The following is a 27,531-nucleotide window of genomic DNA, read 5'->3' on the forward strand; positions in this document are numbered from 1 at the left end:
AACCTAGTCTCTTGAGTTAAACAACATTTTGTTATTTTTATCTTTCATGTGTGATAAATTAATCTATTTCAGTAATTAATTTCAAAATAAATAACATCCATATTAATGTGTGCACTTAGTAAATAATAAATTAAATTTAAGTGTAATACATTTTCTTAAATTCTTTCACTTCAATTGTTTTAGTTAACGACATATTATAGGAGTAGTGACTTATATAAGAAACGATTAAAAATAATTCAAATTATACTTGTACAGAGTGTTTGATAAAAAAACTCTCGCACAGAGATAGAGCAGATTAAACTATGTCGAAAAGTTCTCTACCATTTTGCAATTTTCGCAATAGTTAACAAGATATCAATTACTAAAAATCATTGAATATTGGTTTTTCATTTTTTACTCAAGTACTATCAACTTTACAGAAAAACAACAAGAGAAAAAGTGTGTTTATTTTCTTCTCATAGAATTCTGAGAATTTTTTTAGAATTTAATATCGCATTTTCTTAAGTTGATAAAAATAGTTGCCAATAAAAAAATTCAATACTAAAAAATTGACAAAAAATTCTAATAAAATTCTTAGAGCTCTGAGAGACAATAAACAATTTTTATCTTTTGCTGTTTTTCTATAAAATTGATAGTACTTTAGTAAAAAATTATTAAAAACCAACATTCGGCGATTTTTAGTAATTATTAATATCTTGTTAATTATTGAAAATTGTAAAATGGTAGAGACTCATGAGTTTTCGACTCACAAGTAAACCTACGGAAGTGTCATTCACCAATTTTAATAAAATTTTGCATATTTGTAGAACTTTAAAAAATATTTGACACGTATTTTTATTTTATCAGCAAAAATCCATTCTGAAGGGGGAAACTATCTATTAAAGGTAAGGATAGATTTAACATATTAGATGAAATAAGTGGAAAATCTATGTTGATGATTTCGGCTACGTGCCGTATCTACAATTTTTTCGACTCTGTTGAAAAAACATAAACATGAGACCGCTCATATCTACAGTGTATGTATCAATGAAAGAGGAAAACGCTTGTGTATCCGCCGCGTCTCATGATCGCACGTGACGAAAACTTTTGAATTTTATACTTTTGACATAAGATTTAGTTTCAGCGACTTCAAAAAAACTTCTAACCCATTTTACTTTTTAAAATTTTCAACTTTCCTAATATGTTAAATCAACTCTTATCTTTAAGGGATAGTTTTCACCCTTCAGACTGGACCTTTGTCGATAAAAAAAATATTTTTCAAACATTTTTTGAAGTTCTACAAATATACAAAGTTTCATTAAAATCGTGAGTGACATTTCTGTAGGTTTATTTTTCAATTTAGTCCACTCTACCCGTATGCGAGAGTTTTATTGTCACTTACAATTATTCTGTATATTTTAAAAAGAAATATATTATTTGCTCGTTCTAATATCAGCAATAATTAGATTATTAATTTTGTTGTTAATTAAAACATAATAAAATCATTGTTCTAATAAAGTAAATCAGTATCATTATCGTACGAGTTGGTTTATAGATATTAGCCATTTATAATTAGTTGTTGCGAATGTCTGATTTCATAACATTTCACTTCAAAGGATCCTTCGCAAAATCGCTTAGGATTGGTAATGATTTGTAATCCTGAATCAACCCTTCGGGGCTTCATAGAGTCAACGCGATAGAGTATTTGCTTCTCATGCGGCTTCAATTCCGCTCTAGTGATTGCGAACTTGTGTGCATTATATGTAAAATTTAAATCTATACTCGCTATATTGATTTTCATGCTCTTCACTTCTCCGCTTCACTGCCGCACGTTTTTTTAAATCTCTCATGGCAATATATTTCTTTATCACTCTTCGAATATAACTTATATGATCTTCGATCTTTGAAGATTTACTTTCTTCTGATCCTTCCATCTCAGTAGATGTTTTTCAAACATTTCTTTAAAAATTTTACGCATATTTACTAACTGAAACTGAAAATGAAACTAAAAAGTAAAGACAGCTATCTTTCTTTTTAGGTCGCTTCGAAATTCGAATATAAAATATGCAATGCGTTTGTGTGCAGAATATGATTAAGACCATAAAAGATCCAGATTTTTAATTCTATATTTTCTATAAATATATATTCCTGTTAAATTTTATACAGTACACTCAGAATTCCATTCAAAACAATTTCTGTACAAAATCTAACACATTTCAGAAAGGAAAATAAAGAAACAAGAAATGCATATTTTATACCAGTCGTATACACAAAATTTGCATCGTTTACACCATTTTTATTGCATTTCCTATACCTCTTGCTTCTAGCAGGAAAATGATACTTCATTCTTTCGTAAAATAATTTTTCATTAAATGGAAAATACACTATGTAGATAAGAGAAAGAGATGGATGATCGTTAAGAAGAAGGAGATTTTAAAACTATCGAACACGGCGTTGGCAAAAAATGCAAGAGCGAAAGGCGCAAGTGATTTAAAATCTCCGAGCCTCCTTTCTATTAAAAGTCAATTTTGCATTATTCGCGGTGAAAATGTGATTTTTTTTGTTCGTGCGTTTGAAAGACGGAGAGGAATGTTTTGAATGGGCCACCTTTAATATTCAAGTTAGGCTCTATCGCGATATAATTCAACGGTAACATACGAGAATACGACCGATTCCGATCTCGCATTTAAGTATCGTTCGCTCACTAGTACTTCTCCTCTTACACAGCCTTCGAATCATTAGTATCATTATCCCATACACCGTGAAATCTAATTTTGCCGTCGTAACAACGATATGTGTAACGTCATATGTATTAATCATCGTTTGTACCTTCACTTCCTAAGTGAGCATTTCAATATTGAATACGGTAGAAGTTATATATTATCAGAAAATTTAATATTATGTATAATATTTACTATTTAAATACTTCTAATAGAGAATGTTTAAAAAAAACCAGCATTACACAAACAGATATTACACATCATACTGAATAAAAAAACCTTAATGAATATAAGTCAAAAGCTCAACTGTTTCTGAGATATAAACATTTTTTTATGTTAGCATCATGAATGAATTAATGGCTTTTACATGTCGCATGCAATGTTTAACTCAGTACACTTATAAATAACATTCTGAATGCCCTCATTCCATGTATGTACTTCATAATAGAAGATTTCACCGGTAATCAGTCAGTTGTCATCAGTTGTCACTGATTACGAATCTACATAATATTTGATGCGATTATACAGTTTACAGTTATAACTGATTGCTGGTGAAATCTTTTATTATGAAATATGAAAAGTGAATGAGGACATTTAGAACGCGATTTATAAAGGTAAAAACGAAGGTAAAAACATTACATGAGACACGTAGAGTCATTAGTAAGTCAGTAAGCTATTCATGATGTTAACATACAAAAAATATTTATATCTCAGAAACGATTGAGTTTTCAATCTATATGTTCACTGTTTTTTTAATCAGTATGATACTATATAAGTAGACAATATCTATCTACAATATAAATGTAAAAAGATTTTTTTTAAACATCTTATATTAAAATAATCTCTAATTCTTTTCAATTTTTGGTAACATTTGGAATGAAGAAATAATATGTATCACTGATTATATTTTCGATTATTAATAAAATACATGGCATTAATTTTATATATGATTATGTATTTGGTATTGATGTCTCTTTTACCTCAGCATGAATACTCATGTGATGATATTTAATAATCTTTTTGCGCGAAACACGAATAAAATTATTGTCAAAATTTACCATCTTGATGAACGTCAGTCTCATCAAGATACACTCCGTGACTGCTAATTCCATGATATTCCATTCAACCAGCCAACTCGCTGATCCACTGCTCCATTAATTACAGTGATGATTAACAATGTGATTGTACCTGGAGATCAATTACTAGCAATAACTCTATCAATAGCGCCTCCGTCAGGCAGTAACATGCTCCATTACGATTCGATAATTTCTCTTCATCCTTCAGTTAAGCAATTCTATTGCGTACGTGAAATACAAGCTGTTTAACAATTCATTCAGCGTACAAAATAATTTCCATATAAAAACATCCGTTGCTTTGTGTGAAATTGTTGATTTAATAATTACACAATCTTGTGATTGTTCACTGGAGGATTATCGATAATAACATAATGAGCCTTGATTAGAATGAAATAAGTTATACCGTTTATAATTATATTTGATATATTATTCCAATATAACTGCATTTTTTCTCTCTTCTCTATTGTACTAAATTAACTTCTATATTGCCATGGTGATATTTGTTCGCCATTTAATTTAACGTCAATATCTGCCATAAAAATTTATTATGTACATTTCTAAAGATATTTAAAAACTAAAATCTAAAGATATTCAAACTTTTTTTTGATGATGAGAGAAATGAACAGATTATATATATTATTTTTTTCTTTCTAATAATTTCATTATTATTTTTTAATGTGTTTTAAGATAATAGGAAATATTAATTCAATATTTACTTAAAACTTACATATTTAGTTTTATCAAATTGTTCACATCTATATCATAATACGTTATATATCATATTACGTATTACATATATATATAAATTTTAATGTAATATAATTTTAATGTAATATAATTATCTTTCTTCTTATTCATTGTATACGCTTGATTTATATTTTATTAAAAAAAAACTTAACAATAGTCAATCTAACGGTAACTCTAAATTAAAATTCTAACGAATAAACTGTATTATCACGTATATATTCTTGTGTTTCAATCAAATAAAGATTAAAAAATGCAAATCAACATGTTTTTTTTATGAATATAACGATTAAAAACATAAAGTAAAATAATTCATTATTGTTTGATAAATTCTAAATTCATTGTCATAAATAATCCGGATATAATCCGGAAAAAGACAACTTTGTCTAAATTTTCATAAAATAAAAAATATTTGCTAATTATATAATATTTTATCTGCACGCGATATGATTATACGCATTATACGCATTAAATATTCTAACACATTACATTTTTGTATATAATTGAATAATTTTACAACAATGCTACATTTTTACTAAATAATTGCTACATTTATTACATTAATATTAATTGCATTGAATCGCATAAACAGTATAAATGGGTCATCAGCACTATGTTATCTCTAATATTACGGAAGCGTTACATCAGGGATCGAAGGCTTTAATTACGTGTCCGTTTATCGTGCGTTGAATCGGGCGCAATGTCAATCGACGATATCGATCGGACTCCTCCCGCAGCAACCAGTGGTGATATCAAAAATATGTCACGTCCAATTACGCGAATATGGCTTATTAGAGAACGATGAAAATTCGCGGAAATCAAGCTGCTGCGCATCTGACAAATATTTGCAAGAGCTACGGGCGTCGTTATATTTTTTAGTGTATCTACAGCGGTCGCGATAGTATCGATATCACTGATATATTGCTATGCAAAAACATATGTTATGAAAAACATTCGTTATACGGTGGTTGAGGATCAATGATATGTAGTCGATTCCGAATGGTATTGAAATTAATACATTTCCCCCCTTTGCATCTAAATATATTGCTCTTCGTACGAGCATGCGAAATTGGATTTGGATTTACATTAACAGAGAAATGATTTTTTCGCGTACATATCGCGGTTATATCGAAAGCTTCGATAATATTTATCATAGATATATTAAATGTAAAAACGGTAAATACGTAATTGAACATTACGAGATCGAGAAATCTTTAAATTTTTCAAAAATATAAATGCATATTTAACAAACTTTTTTTTTCATTATTTAAAATATAAAAAAACACTTTTTCTTTGATATTGTAATAATAAAATTGATGTTGTATTGAAAAAGCCAAACTTATAGCTATTCTTTAAGCCTGACTTTCTCCTACATTTTTCACGGAAAGTATGTATTTCTGAATCAACGAAGTGACTTCCGTCTTCTTCTAAATTTTCACAGGCTTTCTTAAAGTTTTTGATCAATATTAGTTCAATAAAATAATGTTTTTTTAACATTTTTTCTGCGTTCAAAAGTTCTGCGTTTATTGGAAAAATATTAGAAGTATGCCTCTAGTCGTAAAAAAAATAAATATTGCGAGATATATTGATTTTGTAGAATGTCGGAAAAAACGTACGTTACATTTGCTACGTTTAAACTCATAAAATATCTGATTTTTACTAGTTGAAGAGTGTTAAAAACTGTTGACGCGATATTACGTGTTATCATTTTACAAAGTATTTAGCTCTTATTAATATAATGAAGCAATTATTGAAAAGCATCCATATTTTGCGGTTGTAAAGTACTATTATTACAGGAAGATATTTATAGATATAGCAATATGTATTAATAACTTCTAATAATGTAGAAGTAATGAAAGAATTTATACAACAAAAAGTTTCTCTAAATGAAAAAATCCTTCCTATATATTGTAAGTAAATTAAACGAAAAGAAATCTTTGAAAACATCCACATTTTTCACTTATTCTATCAATTGATTTTTGAAAATTATTCAATATCGTAAAATATTATATATATCTTATTTCGATAGAATTTTCTTTTAGTAATAAATTTATTAATTTTTTGTTTTCTTTTTAAACTGTTTTAAGATTAAAAAATTATTTCGAATGTCTTCTCTTTCCATTCAGAACCCATGACCCATTCAAATCGATATAGAATGGTAATGGAGTTGGTCGAGGTCGACCTCTTGTTATACAACTCTTGGGAACTCTTAAATCTCGCGTATTTGTAGCAGGCCATCGCATTTCCGAAAACTCGAAGCCGAGAGGAAGTTCGAGTTGCCTCTACTAGAAACTCGAAGAGACGCAGCGGTTGAGTTTTCTATCAAAAGGATGGAAACCCTCTTGTCTTTTCTATAGTTATTTAGGAGCCTTGGAAGAACTGGTAACGTGTCATGAACAGCATCAGCCGAGCTAGGCGAGATATACAATTTTCAAAACATTAAGTACAAGCACAAGAAAGCATTTTCATCCTCAGTTAAACACGATTTCGAGAAAAGAAAGCATTGTCTTCATATAATCTATTCTTTAGAGACCTGAAGGTTTTGAAACGAATAATATGTTTAAGCTATTTTTACATTAAACAAAAACAAATTAATAGCGTATATTCCAAGAGAGATATTTTTAATAAACGGCAAACCAATTTTAAACAATGTGCCAAATTTATTATTTTCAGGGTTACCACAGAAAATGAATTTTAAAATTCCCTGACTTTTCCAAATTTTCCAGATGAAAATAGAAAATTTTCCAGTGAGTAATATAAAATATGTAAATTTTAACATTTAGACTCACGGCTTGTAGGCTCTATATTATTAAAAACAACGCCAATAAAGCTTAGTAGTACAATTTTGAGTGCAAATTCAAGCCATAGCAAAAAATAAATTAGTTTTGGAAAAAAAGAATGCAGTTATGAAAAAGAGGGATCAAATAAAAATATTGAATAAAATAAAAATTTTAATTATTTTATTAAAATCGTTTAAAGTGCACAAGTTTTGAACGTGTTTTACTATAAAAATCAGATATAATATTTAAAAAATTATAACAATTATTTGAAGTAGAAGCAGTTTCAGAGAATTGTGAGCAAATTTCAAAATTCCACTTTTTTTACATTTTCCCCCGACTTTTCCCGGTTTTCATGACCGATTTCAATTTCCTTGACTTTTCTCGGTTTTCCCGGTTTTCCCGAGTCTGTGGCAACCCTGATTTTATTAATATATAATTTATTAAGCAAGCCTAAAAAGAGATTTATATATTAATATTAATATACAATAATTATAAATCCTTTAGTTTTTGCTTAATAATTTTCACTTAATAACTATAAGTATATTAAGTTTAATTAAAGTTTATCATTTTTTTATTTCTTGATTATATATTCTGTAAACATTAAAATTAACATGAGATAAAAATGAAGTTGTAATAATCACTTTTATCCTTCAAAGATTTTTATCCTTCAGAACGTTTTTCCCAATAATTTTTCGAGTAATTAACTAGATAACGATTGCGTCAAAGCACGAATAGCCAGAACTCTTACGTGACTCACATTGAATCACCAACGATAATCGCTATAAGAGGGAAAATCTTGACATTTCTTACACGTCGTTCAAAGAGAATTTCTTTTGCTACATTCGTCGTACGAATGATAATCCGTTCTGTTAACATCAACAGAAACGCAAATGCGATTTCCGAGTTTTTTTAGAAAAACATCATGGCAAGGTGCTAGCGCGAGAAAGAAGTAATTTCATTAATAAAATCAATTACGTTAGCATTCGTTTTCGCAACAAAATATGGCTTATTGGATAACATCCATAATTTGATTTTTCTACCTGCGTGTATGCATCGAATGAAATTATTATTAATTATTATAGATGGTTTAAACATTTAATTATAATAGCGTACAGTGTTTCATCATTTTCCAATTATATCACTTTATTAATGTATCTATAAATTAAAAATATATTATATTAAAATAAGACAGATTTTTATTTTTTTAACAAATTCCTGGAATAATTTAATAATAAGTGTTTAATATATGAAATTAAATATTAAATATTTTAATAATAATAATATTAAATATTTATTATATATATATTTAAATAATTAAATTAAACGTGATAATATTAATTATTCTGTGAATTAAATTTTTAAGTATCTACAAGTATATACAAGCATAAACGTAACAAAATTTTGGTTCAGTTAATCTAAAAAAAAAAATTAATTCAACCGGCTATTTTATTAAAAATTTATGTTAATTTAATATCAAGAAACTTCTTTACATATATCTATAAAAGTATTTTCTATGAAATTTCATTTATAAAAAATTAATCTCAAATTTGTCTAGAAATCTGTAATAAAAATCTAAAGAGAGTCCTAAACAGAATGTTCTATATTTTATAAATAATTGAAAGTTGTATTGTTACATTTTTTTATTTAAACTGTATTCCTAACAATGTCAACAATTAATAAAAGAAATAATCATTTTAATATGATAAATGTACTAATATTGTATTAATAAGAAATTAGACGGAAAAAGATAATTTCGTCACTCGCAAGATAAATGGAATTGACGGTTTAATGGTGGAGCAACATATTCTACGTATTTTCCAAATCGAGTCATAACTCACATAAGATTCGATCTGACGGTTAATTTCCGCGATGAAAAAGGTGATATGCGGTAGATCATGAGCATAGTCAGTTTTTCTAAAAGTTTAATTAGAGCCACAGGCAATCCAATCTGAACCAAATGCGTTCGTGCACGATTCTGATTTTTTCGCGTCGCCGCAGGAACGATCTCTCCGTTTCTTGTCTCTACGAAATTACCCTGAAATTTATCTCGCAAAAAGTTATATTGTCGTACATCACTTCAGTGAGTAATTGCATTAATTACAAAGCGATGCGTCCCGTTTTTACCTTTGAACCTCAGTATCGAAATGTTTAGCTCTTAAAGAATACTTTTTCAGCTTTGAATCTCGCAAAATTTTTCTGTGTCAATAAAAAAGACGTTTCAAAGGAATAATAAGATTTATAAATAAATATAAATTGAATGTAGACGAATAAAATATTTTTTATATAAAAATAGCTAAACTGTTATATAATATGCATAATATCTTAATTTCTACATCAACCATTTATAGAATAAAGTAAATTTTAAAAAAATATGAATTTTTCTTTATGTCTTTCTCTATAATTTAAGTTCTTGCAAATATATAGATTAAATGTGAAAGAACTACAGTTTTTATATACGAATAGTTGAACTATTATAAATATCTTAATTTTATCGATTGTTTGAAGAATAAAGTAAAACTGTAAAAAAATATTTAAAAAAAAATAAAAATTTTTCTTTGTATTTTTTTCTAATTTGTAATCCTTAAAAAAAGTCTCTTGAATAATGAAAAAAACCACAACAATGCAAGGAAAAAGTGCGCGTCCGCGAGAAAATTCATTTCTTTTTCTTAACTTACGGCACAGTAATCTTTTTCATTCTGTTAATTCATACTGTAATGTTGTTTGCGACAGAAGAAAAATCATGGATTATTTGATTACTCACGAGAGTATTTGGGTTAATTGAGGAGCTGTAAAAGCATTGTTTGACAATATAATGTGATATCTTATGCTAAGAAATACTTTTCTACAATTAATTTTTCAGTTACCTTTTACAATAGTTTTTCAGTTACCTTTCTTTGACGAACTCGAAACGACAATGAATAGTACAATATAAAATAAATGATGCAAACGAACGAATATATTATTACAGGAATTCGAAAACGATATTTACTGTAAATGAAATTAAATGCAATCCTATTCAATTCCTATCGTTTCTTATACAGCCGTAGTTTGGGAGGCGATCGAAGTGTATACTTCCTTTTCTTTTTCCTTTCTTTCTTTTCTTTCGGTGAAATACATCGGAAACTCATTTCTGCTGATAACAGCTGATCCTCGAAATCGCGCGCAGCCGTTTTCCAACAAAGATTTGCGATAACACCGCCGCTCGATTAGAAAGCTTTTCGGTAAATCGTGCAAGATAAAATCGCCGTGGCATCCTTCCCTACTAAAAGGAAAACGAGACTGAATAATACTTAACGAATCCTCTCGGAGATATTCTTCCAAACTCTGTAGAGATGACAAAGGGTGGAAAAGCATCCGTGGCAATCGATTCGTCAATTGCGAGGGATCTTAAAGGATATAGCTTGTAAAAGAGTTCACGGATAGGACTATTTCTTCATAAAGTGATTGTAAAAGAGATTCCTTTTTCTTTTTAGTGACGAAGCCGGCCAAGGTCACACCGGTGGACGACATTCAGCCCAAAGAAGATTCCTCAATAATTGAATCTTTGAAATCGTAAGTTTCTAATGAAATGCAAATTCATACAAAATATGCATTATATATTTTGTATGAATTTGCTTGAATAAAACTTCTAACATATTGCTTATAACAAAATTAACCTTTGCAGGAAGTTATTATAAGCGCTAAAATAGTATCATATTTTGAGACAATGAAAGCAATAAAATAAATTATAACGAATCTTACTCAAGAAAAAGAAGTAAAATTTAAAATAGATTCCTCTAAAGATTAAAACAAATAATAATTAAATTATATTATTTTTAAACTTATATTTTTTTTAAACTCGTGAAAATGTTATGCATGCCAGTACAAGTCGACAATATTCATTATGTAAAAATATTTTTGAATTATGCTTTTGAATTTTGCTGATTTATATTGATCTTAATAGCGTTAGATACACTATTTGTAATATTTATAATATTTATAGCTCTAATTCTTCTTATTAGAAATTTCAAACCTAAACAATATATATTTTCTTATATTATTATTATATATATTATATATATATATATATTATATATATATATATATATATATCTTATAATATTATCACAATTTTAATTATTATTATAATAACATGTCAATTATCATATTACTATGTTCTCCGAAACATTAATTTATGTATTATTTGATTGCAACTGTATAAATTATACAAGATTTATTTGCTTTTGTTTAATTTCGATCAATTTTTTTAATAAATACTTCATATCGGTAATGATATTATCATATCGTATGTATCACATGATTTAAATATTACATTACCAAAATTAATTATCAATAGTTTAAATACAGTATTACTGTATCATATACATAAAAGCGTTGCGCTCAGTAATTTATTTAAAATTTCCGCGAATGTCTCATTAAATTTGAGTATCTCGAACTTGAATTTAATCACTTTTACATATATCAAAGTGTATACTTATCATTGACACCAACAAACTTAAATAATATCAACTTAATTGTGAATGCAATTTTGCGAATAACAATAATGAAAAAAATGAACAGTTTTAATTAATAGAAATTCCGATATTTTTGTGATTTTTCATATAAAAGTTTTTATTTCCCAAAGATTATACTGCAAACTACATTCTATTTCAAATTATTTAACTTTTGAAAATAATTAATCCTTGGCAAAAATAATTTGCAACTGTACTATATTAATCTTATGCTAAAAAATTTTTTTGTCCAATAATTAAAAAAAATTTTTTTTAAATATATAACTATCAAAATTTAGTTACATCCAATTGTATTCTATAAATTCTGTAACTTAAAAATGTAGCTTTTTAATTGTAAAATTATATATTTATAAGAATATTTTTATACTTCAAGACTATTAAAATTTATATCTTAAATTTGTTTTTATAGTTTAATTTAATATTTTCTCTTCTTTTTCACATTTATAATATTATATATAATATCTCATTAATTAAAATAACTATTCCTTTATTGTAATAATGACGGCATTCTCTAATAAACTTTCACTAACAGTCTCAATGTTCACGTAAAAAGTTTTTAGCCATTATTTCGCAATTTACAATTTAATCGAAAACATTTCGTCTAACAGCCCGTAACTATTAATTCTCGTGCTACACTGTCTCGTACGAGTAAAGATTTACTCGTCGGTGAGACGCACTGCAGCGGACATTATCCGGAAGACGAACCATGAAGTTCACTGTCAATTTAAGCAAGCGCGACCCATCCTTATTTCCATCGTTTGCTCAGTTTGCTTGTGTATCCAGCTGAGCGATATTTAATACGACATGTCCATTAAGGACTATAGATTGATTTCTCGTTGATCAGTTAGGTAGCCCAGCTTGTTTAAGTAACGAACATGCCGTTTTACGAATGAACATAGCTATCAAATTCAATAATTAGGAGTTTTCTAATAATGATTTTTTTACAACTTAAATTTATTTTTACAGTCTTAGAAAATACATTTTTTTTATAGAAAAAGAGAAATACACACTGAGAAAAATATCTGGTTGAATAATTGGAATTCTAATTAAAATGTACAAATCAATTTTCTGGTTAAATATATTAAATTCTAGTTGAAATAATCAGAATTCTAATTAATATAATCAAAATCTTCTGGTTTGTTCACACATTTTCAATTAGACATTTTTCTTAGCGCACGTGTGCAATAAGAAAAAGATTATTAATAATTTTGTTACATCGTAAATTTTACAATGTGTTGCAATTATTGTGTGTAAAAAATTTCAATTATTCTTATTTTTGTGTAATAATAAAAAAACCATTAATTTAATGATAAATTCTTTCTTTTTATATTATGTAAACGCAAGTTACTCAAATGTATATAAAGAGAATATTCTTTTCTAATCGAATAAAATATTTCAATATTTTTATATGTAGTTATCATTATCATACAATTATTATCATAATTATTATCACGTCCTTTACTTTTCATTGTTAAAAAAGTATGCTTTATATATAACATTATCGAAGATGTGTATGTAATTAATTCTTGATATTAATTCTTGATTTCTTGATATTTGTCTCAATGCTTGACAATTTGTCTCAATAATGGATGTTTGACAATAATTTTGATAATAGAGAACACATTCGGAAAGATTGTTGTAGCGAATAAGAACGTCTAAAATTTATCGGGTTCGATGTTCCAGAAAATCAGAAGCGGGCGGTAAGATAAGCAGTGGAGACGACTGCAGAATATGCCGGAAGTCGTTCAGCCCCGAGGAAGTCTCACGAATTTGTTGCGAGTGTCAACATAAAGTCTGCGAGGACTGTGCCTCGTATTCGACGACAACGAATTCCGACGATCTGGTGAGTGTGTGTGTGTGAGTGTGTGTATGTGTGTGAGTGAGTGTGTGTGTGTGTGTGTGTGTGTGTGTGTGTGTGTGTGTGCGCGCGCTTCCATTTTTAATTAATCAGCTTATTCATTGTCCGCTGGTAAATATTACCGTAAAACGAAATTGGGTGGCATTCAGATGCAAATTAATTGCCGAAAAAGACGAAAAGGACGAAAGAAAAACATGAAAATGTTTGAAAACAAAAAGAAAAACGAAAGCTTGTGGAAATCTAATTTTGAGGATAACATTATAATTAAATGTGACATTTTATCGTTACTTTTCTTAAATATTTATTTTTTTAATTTATTTGTTATAAATAATTGGAACCGGTTGTTTTCTTTTAACATTTCACTTTAATGATAATGATGTCGCTTGCGATTTTTATTTGATTTTCCTTTTCATTGTCAAACGACCAGTTTATTTTATTAGTTATTAATAAGCAATAAAGTGTGTGTGTGTGTGTGTGTGTGTGTGTGTGTGTGTGTGTGTATGTGTGTTGTGTGTGTGTTTATAGTTAACTTGTCATATTTTGTTTAACGAAATATATCTATAAGCGTTTTGTGTAATTTACATTTTATGTAAATGTAAAGCCACATTAATCGTTTTACATTACGTGTGTTATCTATAATCGAGGCAGGAAATAAAATATCGTATAGAAATAAGAAAATTAAATTAAAATAAAAATATAATAGGAAATATGAAACAAAAAAAAGAAATGATAAAAAATATAAATAAAAAAAAATGGAAAATTAGAATTGGTTTAAAAATAAGAAATGTGTGTTCGTTTCATAAAAGAATTTGCAGAAATATTCTAAGAATGAGGATTATTTATATTCGCATGCAAAAGAGACAGTTAATTGTCGATAGATAGAGACAAGAAAAGTCGAAAATTTACGATAGCAAAAACGAATGGAGTCTTATAATGCCAAGATTAAGATCAACTCAAACACATACAGTTTTGTTGCTTACTTTCATTTTCGCTATCTTTCTTGATTTTATCATTAAGAGAGAATCTTTGCCTGTCGTACCCATAGGGGTTAAATAAAGTTTCCGTAGAAAATTACTGTAAGAAGAAATGATTTGAGTTTTCATTCTTTAACTATTTAAAGTTTTTTTTTTCAAAATGCCTAAGACAATTAAATGTACTTTTCGCCCGGATCATCATTTCATGTTCATAATTAAATCCACGAGAAAGAAAGCAAAAAGTGATCGGTATTTTTGTGACTCTAACTTTTTAAACTTTTTAAACTTCCGTACTATATCATTATAAACGTGAGGATCTAACGGAAATTTATTCGCGATTCGCGTGAATTCACTCCGTGTTTAATCGCACCAAAGATTAATTGGTTTAATGGCGATTTTGTTTGCCCTTCGCTCGTTGATACGCATGCATGATGTCGATCGGGCGTTAATTCTAATTACACACGTAATTGATAAATTCGGTAAATACGCGCAGCCGATCGCATGAGATTTAATCTTGCGCCGGATTATAATGGATGGCATGCCCTTGCACGACATTCCTGCGGGCAACCCAAATTCGGTAGAATGTGCGTAATCATTCTGAATCTATTCATTTCGCATTTCTATTCGTTTCTAGCACACGAGATATTTCCGTGGTAACCTAAATTCATTAAAATATACATTCTCTTCTACATTTGACTAAACGGAATATTGTATAGAAAAATCAGGTGTACGTGTGAATACGATGGAAATGCGCGCATTTAGTAAATTTCGAGATTTGAATTCGCTATTTTTGACGCCCCGTGGTAATAGTATATACAAAAAGAGAAAATGCTTTCATGTTCAAATTCCATCATTAACTTCGCATATTATAAGTAAAATAAAAAATAAATCAAGCTTAATACGAGTTTAATACAAAATATTATATATTAAATTACACATTAAATTTACACAGTAACTAGTAACATTTACAAAAGTTAAGTTAATAATATTTGTATGTTTGCTGCATTCGTATTGACGTTTGTCGAAGTAAAAATAATGCGTAACATTCTAAAATGGAAAATTGCATATACGCTTTTCAGATTTGTAATAAAACATTTTAGAAATTACGGATTAATATGATTTTTTAAATTGGGATAAGTTAAATGTTTGTATTTTCTTTCATACATTATGCTTCCATATTACATTCACTTTAATTTGTGTGTAATCAAATTCCATCATTAGTTTAATTTTATTGTAAATTATAGTGCTAATGATCCAATCAAACACGAAATAATAGTTTAGTCTTTAAAACTAAACATAATTAGGGAGTATTGTACATGCAATATTAAATGCAAACTTATCGCCAGTAAACCAGTAAACATGGACAAGCGTTGACTTTTTTTTGTCTGGAAATGTTACAGTCTTCCTGGACATGTAGCGTTTGCCGTCGAAAGATCGCCTCGAGGGACCAACCGATAGTGACACAAGAATCCACAGATTCGATGCTAGATGTGCCGTGCTTGGAGGCTCTTCACAGGAGACACAGTGACGCCCGACTTGGTCCCACCGGAAGTCAGATAGGGACACTAGGAAGTGGATTGGCCCCACCGAGAAGTCCGGAAATTCGAAGACACTCCGATGTTTCGCCAGCTAGTCTCAAGGAATTAGAGAAGGTAAGCAAAAACTCGATTTACGATAATATATGCTTCCTTAAGTTGAACGATTAACCGAGAATAATGTAGATAGCATAACTGCTTCGTAATGACCTAATCTTTCTGATCGCTTTAGCTCAATGCGAATAGATGCATATAATTATCCCTCCCATAGCACAGTTTTAATCTCTGAAATATTAAATAACAAATAGGAAAAATAATACTTTGTCGAATAAAATTATATGGAGTGATTACGTTCTAGCCTTTTACGTTTTATGATCAAAGTGTAACTTTTCTTTAAATCAGAAACTATCTTTCTTAATATTATATATATATATGTTAATATTAGATATATATATATATATATATATATGTAATATATAAAATATATATTTGTCGTGTGTATATATATATATATATATATATATATTTTTCCTAATAAATTTTTCAGAGAATTAATCATCTTCACAAAAAAATTAATATACTTAACGAAATAAAATATTTTTTTTGCTAAAAAGACGAAGATAAAAATTTTCAGTATTCTGGAAAATAAAGGTCACGTTTTACGTGCGCCTTACTGTATTAATTGACTGGCTTTCGATGTTATTCACAATTTTCTATCGCACGAGATTCCCTTTTCATAGCGAGGTGCATAATTCAACATCCTAAGAGATATACTATTATATGCGAGAATATTCGTGCAGCCATGTTTGAAATTAGGGTTGCTGAATTATACCGCTGCCAAAGGAATCAACGTATATGCTTTGAATGTCCGCTTGAACGCTTTAAGCTACACTTTGCTGTTATCTAAAATGCATACACCATACTATTCACCGAGATTCTTGCATATCACCTGCATTATGCAACAAAGTGCAGATCGCGCATTGAAAGGGATTTCGAATTATTCCATTCCGATTGCAGTTAGCGATTGCAGGAACACAAAAGTCGCTTTTTCAATCATAAATACTACTTTTAAATTGTATTCTTTTCGTATGCTTTCAAAACATTGCAGATTATATAATGTGATTTGTATTATATATTATAATCAATCCCAGCGCATTATTATTCTACATAAAAATTGCGTAGAAAAACTCGCCATCCTTGAATCATATTTTGTCATAACTTTCTTTAATAAAATCATCATTTAAAATATTAAAGTATTTAATAAATTATTAATATAAAAGAAAAACAATTTTTTTACGCGATACATGGTCTTTAATAAATTTTGTAAAACTTGTATTTTTTTTGTAAAATTAATATTATTCGCAGCAATATCTATTGCAATAACTGCAGATACCTGAATCAACCGTTTCACTCATTACGCCCTTTATGTTTGACTAATTTACGGTAATTTACGAGAGGTCGTAAATTGTTCGGGCGATCATATCGACGATCGTCCTCGTCACGTGCGGCTTTAACGAGGTGTGCTGCCGTTGGTGTCGGACTCGACGCGGAGCTCGACTACTCTCCACGAGATCTCATTGTGCGTATATCGTGTGCACTTGTCACGCAAACGGAACACCCACAGACACACACGCGCGTATATCGGAAACGAGTACACACCAATGAGTATGTTGCACGTGTATGCAACTAGACTTCTCATTACTCGATACTCAGACAGACAATTATCAAGCGCGTAATTATCGTGCGGCCTCGTAGCAATCGTAGACTTCGAGAACCCGAACGAAAATGCATCGTAAAGGCCGTACAGGCATTTTATGATCCTGGAATATGATCTGAAGAGTCATTGTTAAGCTGTTTCTAAGTTGCAAGACAGAGAAAGTCTAGCCATAAATAATTTTAACTATAAAAGAAAACAAGTCTTATAACATGCTTACATCCATTTTTATCAAAATAGATACTAAACTTTAATCTTGGTTTAGCTTACTCTTTATCTTTTCATATTTTAAGAATTAGATAAAAATAAAAAGTAAATTAAACCGAGATTAAAGTTAATCTATATTGATAGAATACTAATATCTTGTTATCAATAGTATAGGTGAAATTTCTTCGGCGTTTCTTTATCACTATATTGCCCCACATTCCATGCTCTGTGATTTACGTCGCGTTTACAAGATGTGACATTTACGCGAATCAATACTCTTGAATTTATCGAAGCTTCGCTTATTGATTGCCACACAGCTCTCTAAGCTAAAACTTACATTGTGCTAGCTGACAACTTCGTAGCATCGGTAGACATCTCACCTCGAGAATTTATCGACAGTCGTTTTTGTCGCTTGGCAGAATAATCGGATCCGTGCGCGCGCGGGCGGAAACGGGCTGCGGAAACGAAAGAAAGTGGAGTGAAATTGAAATGAAGGAGAGCGTATTTTTGCGCATAGACAGAAATAAGAGGACAAAAATAGCAGATTCGAAAGCATCTTTACGGTTGCGTATTGCACATGATTGCTTTACCATGCGAAAATACAAAAAAATCACAGATTCATAAAAAAATCATAACTTTAATTACAAAAACTGCCTTTTTTGCATTGAATTTATATTCCGTGCTTTTTCCCTCTCGTTTCAACTTCCAATTTTTGCTTAACAAATTCATTCAGTGAGATATATTTTGTATATAAAATGTAGTTTTTTGTTTTCATAATTGGTTATTGCATTTACAAAAGAATTGTTTAGATAGTAAAATAGAATTAAAATATTTTCACTACTTATAGCTCATTCAATATAAACATTTCTACTATCATTCAGAAACATATTTATAATTTCTGCACTTCTCATTTTCCTTTCGGCTTTCTATTTCATTAGGATGTATAGCAAACATAATAAATTGCTATTAAATCTTTTTTCATAGAATAGTTTCTCTGGACAAAATGTGTCAGTGCCATTGTTTGTCTAATGAGTTCGACACAAAAGAAAGGACGGATTTTAGATCTCGTAAATCCGTCGCTTCATCGGAACTGTCATGACGTAATGAAATACGTCCTACAGCATTTACGCACATACGTAGGCGTAGACAAACCAAGAGGAGATCTCGTATTTACGACAGCAAACGCTAATTCCGGAGTTTATCGCTCGCTCTCGCGCGTCAGTCTCTCACGATACGCCCCGCTTAGTAAAGGATGCCTAGCACGTTTATCTTGCTCGTAGTAATTGTCATTGGCGCTTTTTCCATCTCGAGATTCAATCCATTTTGTTGCCATTCGCACGTCACGACTATCGGTTTCTCGTGAGCTAAAACGACTGTATGATGGATGGAATGGAATGACTGCAATATCGCGGAATTGTGGAAATGATCGCAGCCTTTTAAGACGAAAAATAATTACTAACACTGATGCCAAGTTAGAGAATTTTCTTTTAGCTTTGATGAAGATTTTTTTTTCTACTAAAAATTTTTTTAGGGGTACAAAAGGCGTAAAAAAGAATTTTTGAGGGACTTTTTGGGAGAAAAATACGAAGAAATTAATTCTACTTGTATATTATTTTATTCCAAATTTATGTTATTGTTCCAACGTTATTAATTTTGCAAGAATTATTTGAAATCATTTAAGTTGGAATGTCGACAATCAATACAACTTTATGATTGAATTTTACTTGAATTATTTATGTGACAGCGATCTGCAAATTGCAAAACGATTTTTAAGCATCTCAGACTCTCGATTATGAATGCAAACACGTCTGTATTCGGATTAAAATTGCATTTGGCATTTCTGTTTATATTACCTGGGTGTCCTATATCACGGTACTAGCTTTCTGAGCTACATGCACTTAAACATTCCGGCTATTGGATAATTTACGTTCGACTGAGCATTCTGAGTGATGCGCAACATGCAGAGTATCTGCTATCCCCGTGTCACGCGCGCCTTGTGCACTTCGAAAATCATCAGTGTATACTGTCAGTGTATTACCTCGTGATGCAAATGGCGACCTAGATTTTTTGCGAATAGATCGTGCTGCTATGGAATATAGCTGTAACGTGGTTTCATCGAGAGGAAATTATCGCGACATGCGAGAAAGGATGCGACATCTTCGCGCCACACCCTCGTCGTCATCGCGTTAAAATAACGTTTTGGCACGCCCGCGCGCTGCATCACCATGAATATTTATGCGCGCGACAGGTGCTCGAAAGCGGAATCGAGCTGGCACATCTACCCGGTGAGTAGCAGCGATGAGCGAGAAAGACGTGCTTGGCATTGCACCCCGTTCGTTGCCCCGACTCTAATGGAGCCTTAACGCTGAAACCTTCTCGAACTTGGTCAACGGCCATACGCGCTCGCCTCGATTTAATTGTTGCCGACGTGTAATTATGCCGCGCGGCGGGATCGCGTGACGAAACCGGGACGAAGTTAATTTTCGGATGTAGCCATTTCATTATTATCGCGAACTCTCAGCCGTGTTTCTGTGGTCTTCTTTCTTGTTACCCGCAGGCGTGTCGGGGACGATATTAATTTTCATTATCAAAGGGCAGTGCACCAACTTCAGAGCTTTCGAGCGTCGAGAGAAATGTCTTTGTTGCAATTTACCGGTGAAGTGAGTTATTTTAAATTCATGGAATTGATTCACATTAGAGCACAGTGCAATCACTCGTTTCATTTACAGACATAATTTACTCTCACACAGCTCTTGAGTCTAAAGATAATCAGAAACTCGCGCATTAGATAATTTAACGCGCAATTTGATCGTTCAACAATTCTCAATTTTTTTATTTCCTAATATATATATATATATATATATACATTCCTGATATTAAAATAAAGTAGAAATAGATACAAGTTTTATAGTTCTTATAGATAATATTTGATCACGGCATATTGATCTGCCATAGAAAGTTAAATAGATCTTTTTTCAAATCTGCACATGACAAAAACGATTTTATTTATAAAGTATTTAAAAATTTAAATTAGATACAGATCAAACAATAATTTTGTTCAATTATCAAAATAATTATGTAAGACACTCAAGTTGCTAAAGTATCAAAATTTTTTGTAGCATTGTACACCATGCTTGAGTTTTCTACATAAATATTTTTTTATCCAAATATTTTCTATATATAAATATATATATATATATATATATATATATATATTTATTTATTTATTTATCCAAATATTTTCTATATAAATATTTATCAAAAAATTTTAATAGTTAACACAATTTTCAGATCTATATCTAATTAAACTTTTAAATACTTGAACAAAATTGTTTTTTTTTTCGTGTAAATAAATACAACTGCACAGCTTCAATCATTCGTACAATCATAAACCTCAGAGTCACAGTTGATCTCTGTGCGTTGATTTAACTGTTAGCTTCTAGGTGTCAAATCTGTGCTGCCTAATCTTGTACATGCATACCCCGCCCTTGCCGTGTTGTTGGGGATGCTTGGACTTTCCACCCCGCCCTTACTCACGGCCTACATGTGGTGACGTTTCCCGCATCGAGCTCTAATCTCTGTATCGTAATGTTGTAGTTTCGAAAGGTTGCAGGAGAACGTCAGAGAGAGGATCTCAGATGGGAGCGTGACCTGGACCGGAAAAGCAAGTCGAGGGGTGGCTCGCCCGATCGCCATCAAGCCTCTGATAGAGGGAGAGCGACCAGCCCTCAGAGAGTCATGCCGGCTCAAACGGGCGGTAAGGATCATTTTACTCGTTCATACGAGATATCTGTTACTCCTTTATACTACTAGATGTCAAATTTCGCGTAATGGTCGCATGTTACGATACAATCGAAGAAATAAGAAAGTATATGGCTCGTTTTTTTTTATATGAAGAAAAATGAAGTTTATAATATGATATTATTAGATACTAATCATAAGGATGGCAAGTATAGTGCCGTTATTTTTTTTATTAGGTGTGGGAAAAAGTTCGTGGCATTTTTTCCGTTAGATGGCATTAAAAAAAACGCCACGAACTTCTTCTCACACCTAATATTATGTTAATAACAATTTGCTAATGACATTTTTTTAATGATTATAACAATAACTAAACGCTATAAGATTGAGAAAGTTATTTTGAAAAGTAATTTGTCACCAATACGCATTATTTATCTAAAAATAACTCGTTACAAATAAGGAGTTACTTTTTGCAGTAACGATTGACTTTTCTAACTCTGATGTTACCGTTATCATCATAAAAAATTCACAACGTCATTATCGAATCTTATTGTAACAAAGTAAAGACAAAAAAGTAACGGCATTACATATAAGTATTTGCCATCCTTGCTATTAACTTTGAGGATGAAAATTTTTTTAACAAAAATATTTCAAAAAAAGATTACGTTTTCTAAAAATTTTTGGGATCGCTGAATTCGATTCTCAGAATTCTAAAATTTAAATTTCAAAAAAATAATCTAATTATAATGAAATTCGGTTTTAGAAGATTCTTGATAACGCTGCATTCGAATGTAACCTGAAAATATCACATTTTAAAAGCGTACCTTGCAATGAAAGAGTCTAATGTCACAGGGTTAAATCAGAATTTGAAATGATTTTAATACCAACTGTTTGTACAACTCTAATAAATAAAATGAAACTGGAAACCTGATATGTTACTTTGAAATTAAAAATTCCCTAAAACCGAATTTTATGATAATAAGATATTTTAAATATTTTAATTCTATATGTCATATATTGAAACCTCCATTTTAAATTATATATTTTTGACTTCAAATTCAAATAAATTATATATAGGATAATTATTAAATTATCTCATAGGCCAAATCATAAAAATCGAGCGAGCAGTTTACAGAATAAAAGGAGATGCCTAAATAGGCATGCTCCTCCACGAAGGGTAAATGTATTGTAAAATTAGACTTATATTTTTATATATTATTTTTATAAATATGTTTTAAACTTCAAACGTTTTAATTTTTAATTATAATATAACATATATTCTCCAGCCAGAAAAAAATATAATTACTTATATTTATAAAAATAAATAAATATTTTTGCAGAAACACAAAATTGTTTTAGATACATAAAAATTGTTTTATATATTTGTCATTATAATTATTTTAGATATATAAAATTGTTTTATATATTTGTTATTATAATTGAATAATTTACAATTGCATAACGAAAATACATTATTTTTATCATAGTCAATCAGCAAATGTTATTCAAGATCAAAATGAGTTTCAAATTTCGTATTACGTTAACCGCTTTATCTTTCAATTTATTTAGGATGTTAAACCCCTAACATCATCTTTCAATTTCCTTGATAAAGTGATTGAGCAGGAAGGCGGTGATTTGGATGATGAAGAGGAACGTCGACGTCGCGCTCGTCGCGGAGGCGGTACAGTTCGTCGCAAATCTCGCGTGACCCGGCAAAGGTCGTACGACGATGAAATCAAAACAGCGGCTACGATGGCCACCGGTGGAGTACAACCTACGCATCCTGACACTGGCCTAGGACTTCCGGTTCAATTACCAAGACGAGCGTCCGCCTACGACGTTTACGCAGTACCTGGAAGTAGCAATCTTAATGCGATGGCTATCGCCGCTGCTCAACAAAGAGCCTCTATTTCAGCGCAAGGTGCGTTGACATGATTGCATTCATTGCAATAAATGAAAAATTTATTCTTTGATTTTCGAAAGTTCGCGATGTTAATTTTATTTTACAACGCAGCTTTTCTGTTTACACAGAAAGAAAAATTTTACTGACTTATTATTTAAATAATAATAATTTAGCTAGATCTAGATCTAAAAATAATTTTGTTTGAAAAAATAATTATGTAGAATAGTACTCAAACTAATTGCTAGAATGTTAAAACTTTTTGCAGCATTGTTATTATTATGTTAAGCATTCTACATAATTATTTCAATGATTCAATCCAAAATTATTTTCAGATCTATATCTAACTAAATTCTTAGATATTTTTTCTGTACAATTATACAGGTTGAGTCATTTTAAGTGATACACTAAAATATCTTGAAAAATATAATAAATATGGAAAAATGTTTTAGACAAAAGTTAGCTCAGTTATTAAGGGAGAAGAAAATGATGACCATGATTAATCTTAATGAAATATCCTTAAAGCCAGGTCAAGGTTACATCGATTTTTTTTAAACGGCATATCCTATTTTTTATTCCAGAATCTAATAGCTGGTCTCAAGAGCTTTTCAAAACACTGTAATAAAATCATTTTTTTATGAATACCTTTCGAGTTATAAGGCTTAAAAGTTACAGTACTTCCGGCATTAGCATTACGCAGTGTTGGACCGATGGCTAAAACCTCTTAAATGTTGCTCATGTCTTGGATAACATTCGTTAAGATCAAAGTCATTGGAGATTGTTTCTCTTATTTTTATTTTTGCATTTAAAATTCATTTTTATTTAAAGAGGTTTTAGCCATCGGTCGAACACTTTGCGTAATGCTAATGTCGACGGTATTGTAACTTTCAAGCTTTATAACTCGAAAAGTATTAATGAAAAATAACTTTATTATAGTGTTTTGAGAATCTCTTGACACGAGCTATTAGATTTTGGAATAAAAAAATGTGCCATTTAAAAAAAAAATGTGATTTTGATCTGGCCTTAAGGAGGCCATCAAGGTTAACTCATCAAGGTCAACCAAGGCCATTTTCTTTCCTTCTAGCAACTTTTGTCTGAAACATTTTTTCATATCCATTATATTTTTTGAAATATTTTAGTGTATTACTTAAAATGACCCTATAATATAATACCTTAATATTTTAAGCTCAATATTTAAGAAAAAATTATCTTCTAATAATCCTAAGAAATAATTTTTCTTAATTGCATTATAATTATATATTATAATTGCATAATTATATATTATAATTATAAATATATAATATCACGTACATTAGATAAGTAAATTCAAATGTAACAATAATATTTTGTGTATAATTAAAATATTTATAATTTAAATATTTTTTAATAAAAAATATCACTTTTAGTAGATATTTGACATAAAATATATAAGAATTAATATTTTTCATCACATATTTTTATTTCATATCTAAAATATCAGTTTCGCATAAAAATCATCCATCAGACATCTCACTAAAATAATGAGCAGTATATGTATTGATAATCATACTATATTACATGTACACAATTCCTCATAATTTCTCTCATTAATGCTATCTTTGACCTCCCGAGCTATTCCCAGGAGGAACTTTAGCAACCCTTCGATCTCGACGAAAGCGTCGAAATTTCCAACTTCTATACTTCCCTCTTGATAGTAAGCAACATATGCCCCGATTTCTCCGCCACATATTGCGCGTTTACGAGTTATCGCAATGGCATCCGCGACAAGTTAGAAATGACTGTGCTCTAAGGGATTCCAAGGGCTGCAAAAGCTGCTAGAATAATCGAATAGACCTTGTCAAGCAACAGTAATTCTAGCTTATGTATTGTTCGTTCTGTTTCATAATTTCCTCTGTATCGTTGTAGAAACATTTACCCCATTATGTGAATACAAGCGGTGTTTCACCATCAAAGCAACTTCAAGGAAATGAATAAACCAATTTTTGTTAAACATACATATTGACCACGTAATATGATTTTATTCATTTGACATTTTCTGTCATATTAATACACAACAGAAAGAACTTTCGACAATATACTTTCAAACCGCGATTTCCATCTCAATTAATTTCATGATCCCAGAGAGATAATTATCGTAATTTAAACGTCTCAAAAAAATGATACTTATTATGTGCAGATTTAAGAAAACTTTTTAAGATGAAAATTTCACGTAATACATCAACAAATTATTAGTAACCAGTTATTCAGGATACCATTAAAATTTTCCGCACGGAACAACTTTAAATAGCAACTATGAGACACTAGTTTCAGAATTCCCATTTTCATGCATTCAATTCAGTCGCGTCGGACGTGTGTCGCGTATCCTGAGATACATTTCTATAACTGCAGTGTAACTTGAACAGTGCGCGCGTATATTACCAGCCTGCGTGATCGGAAGCACTAAACAAACATCTCGACTCGACATAGAAATTCTGGTTTTCTCTTTCCTTCCCCTCCCACTCTTCTTCGGTCTATCGAAAAGCCCTGCACGCGATGAACTTGCAGCGTACTTCTATGGAAACTATTTCCGATGCGTCATAGAGAAGCGTACGGACGTAACGCGGTTTCAAAGCCATCTATACTCATGCATATACGCATTGATCGCCTATTCAGATATTTTAAATTTTCCATTTTGCTGAGAGTAACGTGTTCCAGCCTCAATTTGATATTTGACTTGTTATAACGTGAGTTTCAGCCATCTTAAGTTTGCATAAATCGAGAAACCCAAGCGAGAAATTCCCTTTTCGAGATAGCTCGGTAATTACTTAAGAAAATTATAGCATTATTATCATACATTATTATTACAATACAATTTGAAAAGAAAACATGGAATGAACATGCAAGTGTATACAGATAAAATAACATATTATTGACTATAGCGTCTTTAATAAAAATTTTATTTTCGCAAAAATTTAATTAGCAAGTCTTTTATAACTTTTCAATTTTTAATATTAGAAAGTTTGATAATACAAATGAAAGTTCAACAAGTCCAAAAAGATTAAAACGAGAATTAAAACGACGAGGAATAAGATTTAATTATCTAAGATTTAATTATCTAACCGCGAGATTAAATTGTCAAAGTTTTTTTAAATTTTTCTCTTTTTCTTTTTCTTTTTCTAATTAGTTATAATGATATTTTAATGTTAATATCTTATTTTTTCCTTTTTTCTTTGTAATAAAACAAAAATATTATACCCCTATTCAAATAACCAGTATATAATGTAACCTGTACTTGTTTCTCTATCCTATGCAACCAAGAGCTGAAAACTCCACTTCCTGGTTACAGAGAAAAATAATATTGGCATTTGACTCGCATCGTACTTTAGTGTGAAACATTTCAACTATTTTATTGCTTTCAAATATGTTTAACTTCTTTGGAGTCTTTACGTAAATAACTATATATTTCAATATTAGTTTTTTCATATATTATTATTTCTGACAGAGATAAAAAACTAAAAAAAATGAATATGAAATTAATATTCTAAATAGAATTATTAATTCTAAATAAAATAATAAATTAATTTCTAAATAGAATTATTTATTTTTGTATATTCGTTCACATAATTGCAATATTTTTCCCTATCATGTTTTAATAATTCATACAAATACTTCTAGGAAAAATATTTTTTAATAGATTTTAAATGTAATATCGAAATATTTTATTTTTTTGATCAATTTCAAATTCCTGGCGCGCGCACACACACACACACACACACACACACACACACACACACACACACACACACACACACACTA

General features: G+C 29.9%; 1 protein-coding gene across 1 annotated transcript in view; it reads left to right on the forward strand.

The window, feature by feature from the left end:
- The window catches only part of LOC105622576 (regulating synaptic membrane exocytosis protein 1), a 138,173-nt gene that overhangs the window by 17,515 nt on the left and 93,127 nt on the right, over nt 1–27,531 (forward strand). The window contains exons 3-7 of the mRNA XM_012203995.1: nt 10,773–10,851; nt 13,494–13,653; nt 16,043–16,294; nt 21,696–21,855; nt 23,449–23,757. Of these exons, the coding sequence (XP_012059385.1) occupies nt 10,773–10,851; nt 13,494–13,653; nt 16,043–16,294; nt 21,696–21,855; nt 23,449–23,757 (960 nt within the window). The remainder of the gene's footprint in view (nt 1–10,772; nt 10,852–13,493; nt 13,654–16,042; nt 16,295–21,695; nt 21,856–23,448; nt 23,758–27,531) is intronic.

This window comes from Atta cephalotes, assembly GCF_000143395.1.
Source record: "Atta cephalotes unplaced genomic scaffold scaffold00002, whole genome shotgun sequence".
Classification (NCBI taxonomy): domain Eukaryota; kingdom Metazoa; phylum Arthropoda; class Insecta; order Hymenoptera; family Formicidae; genus Atta; species Atta cephalotes.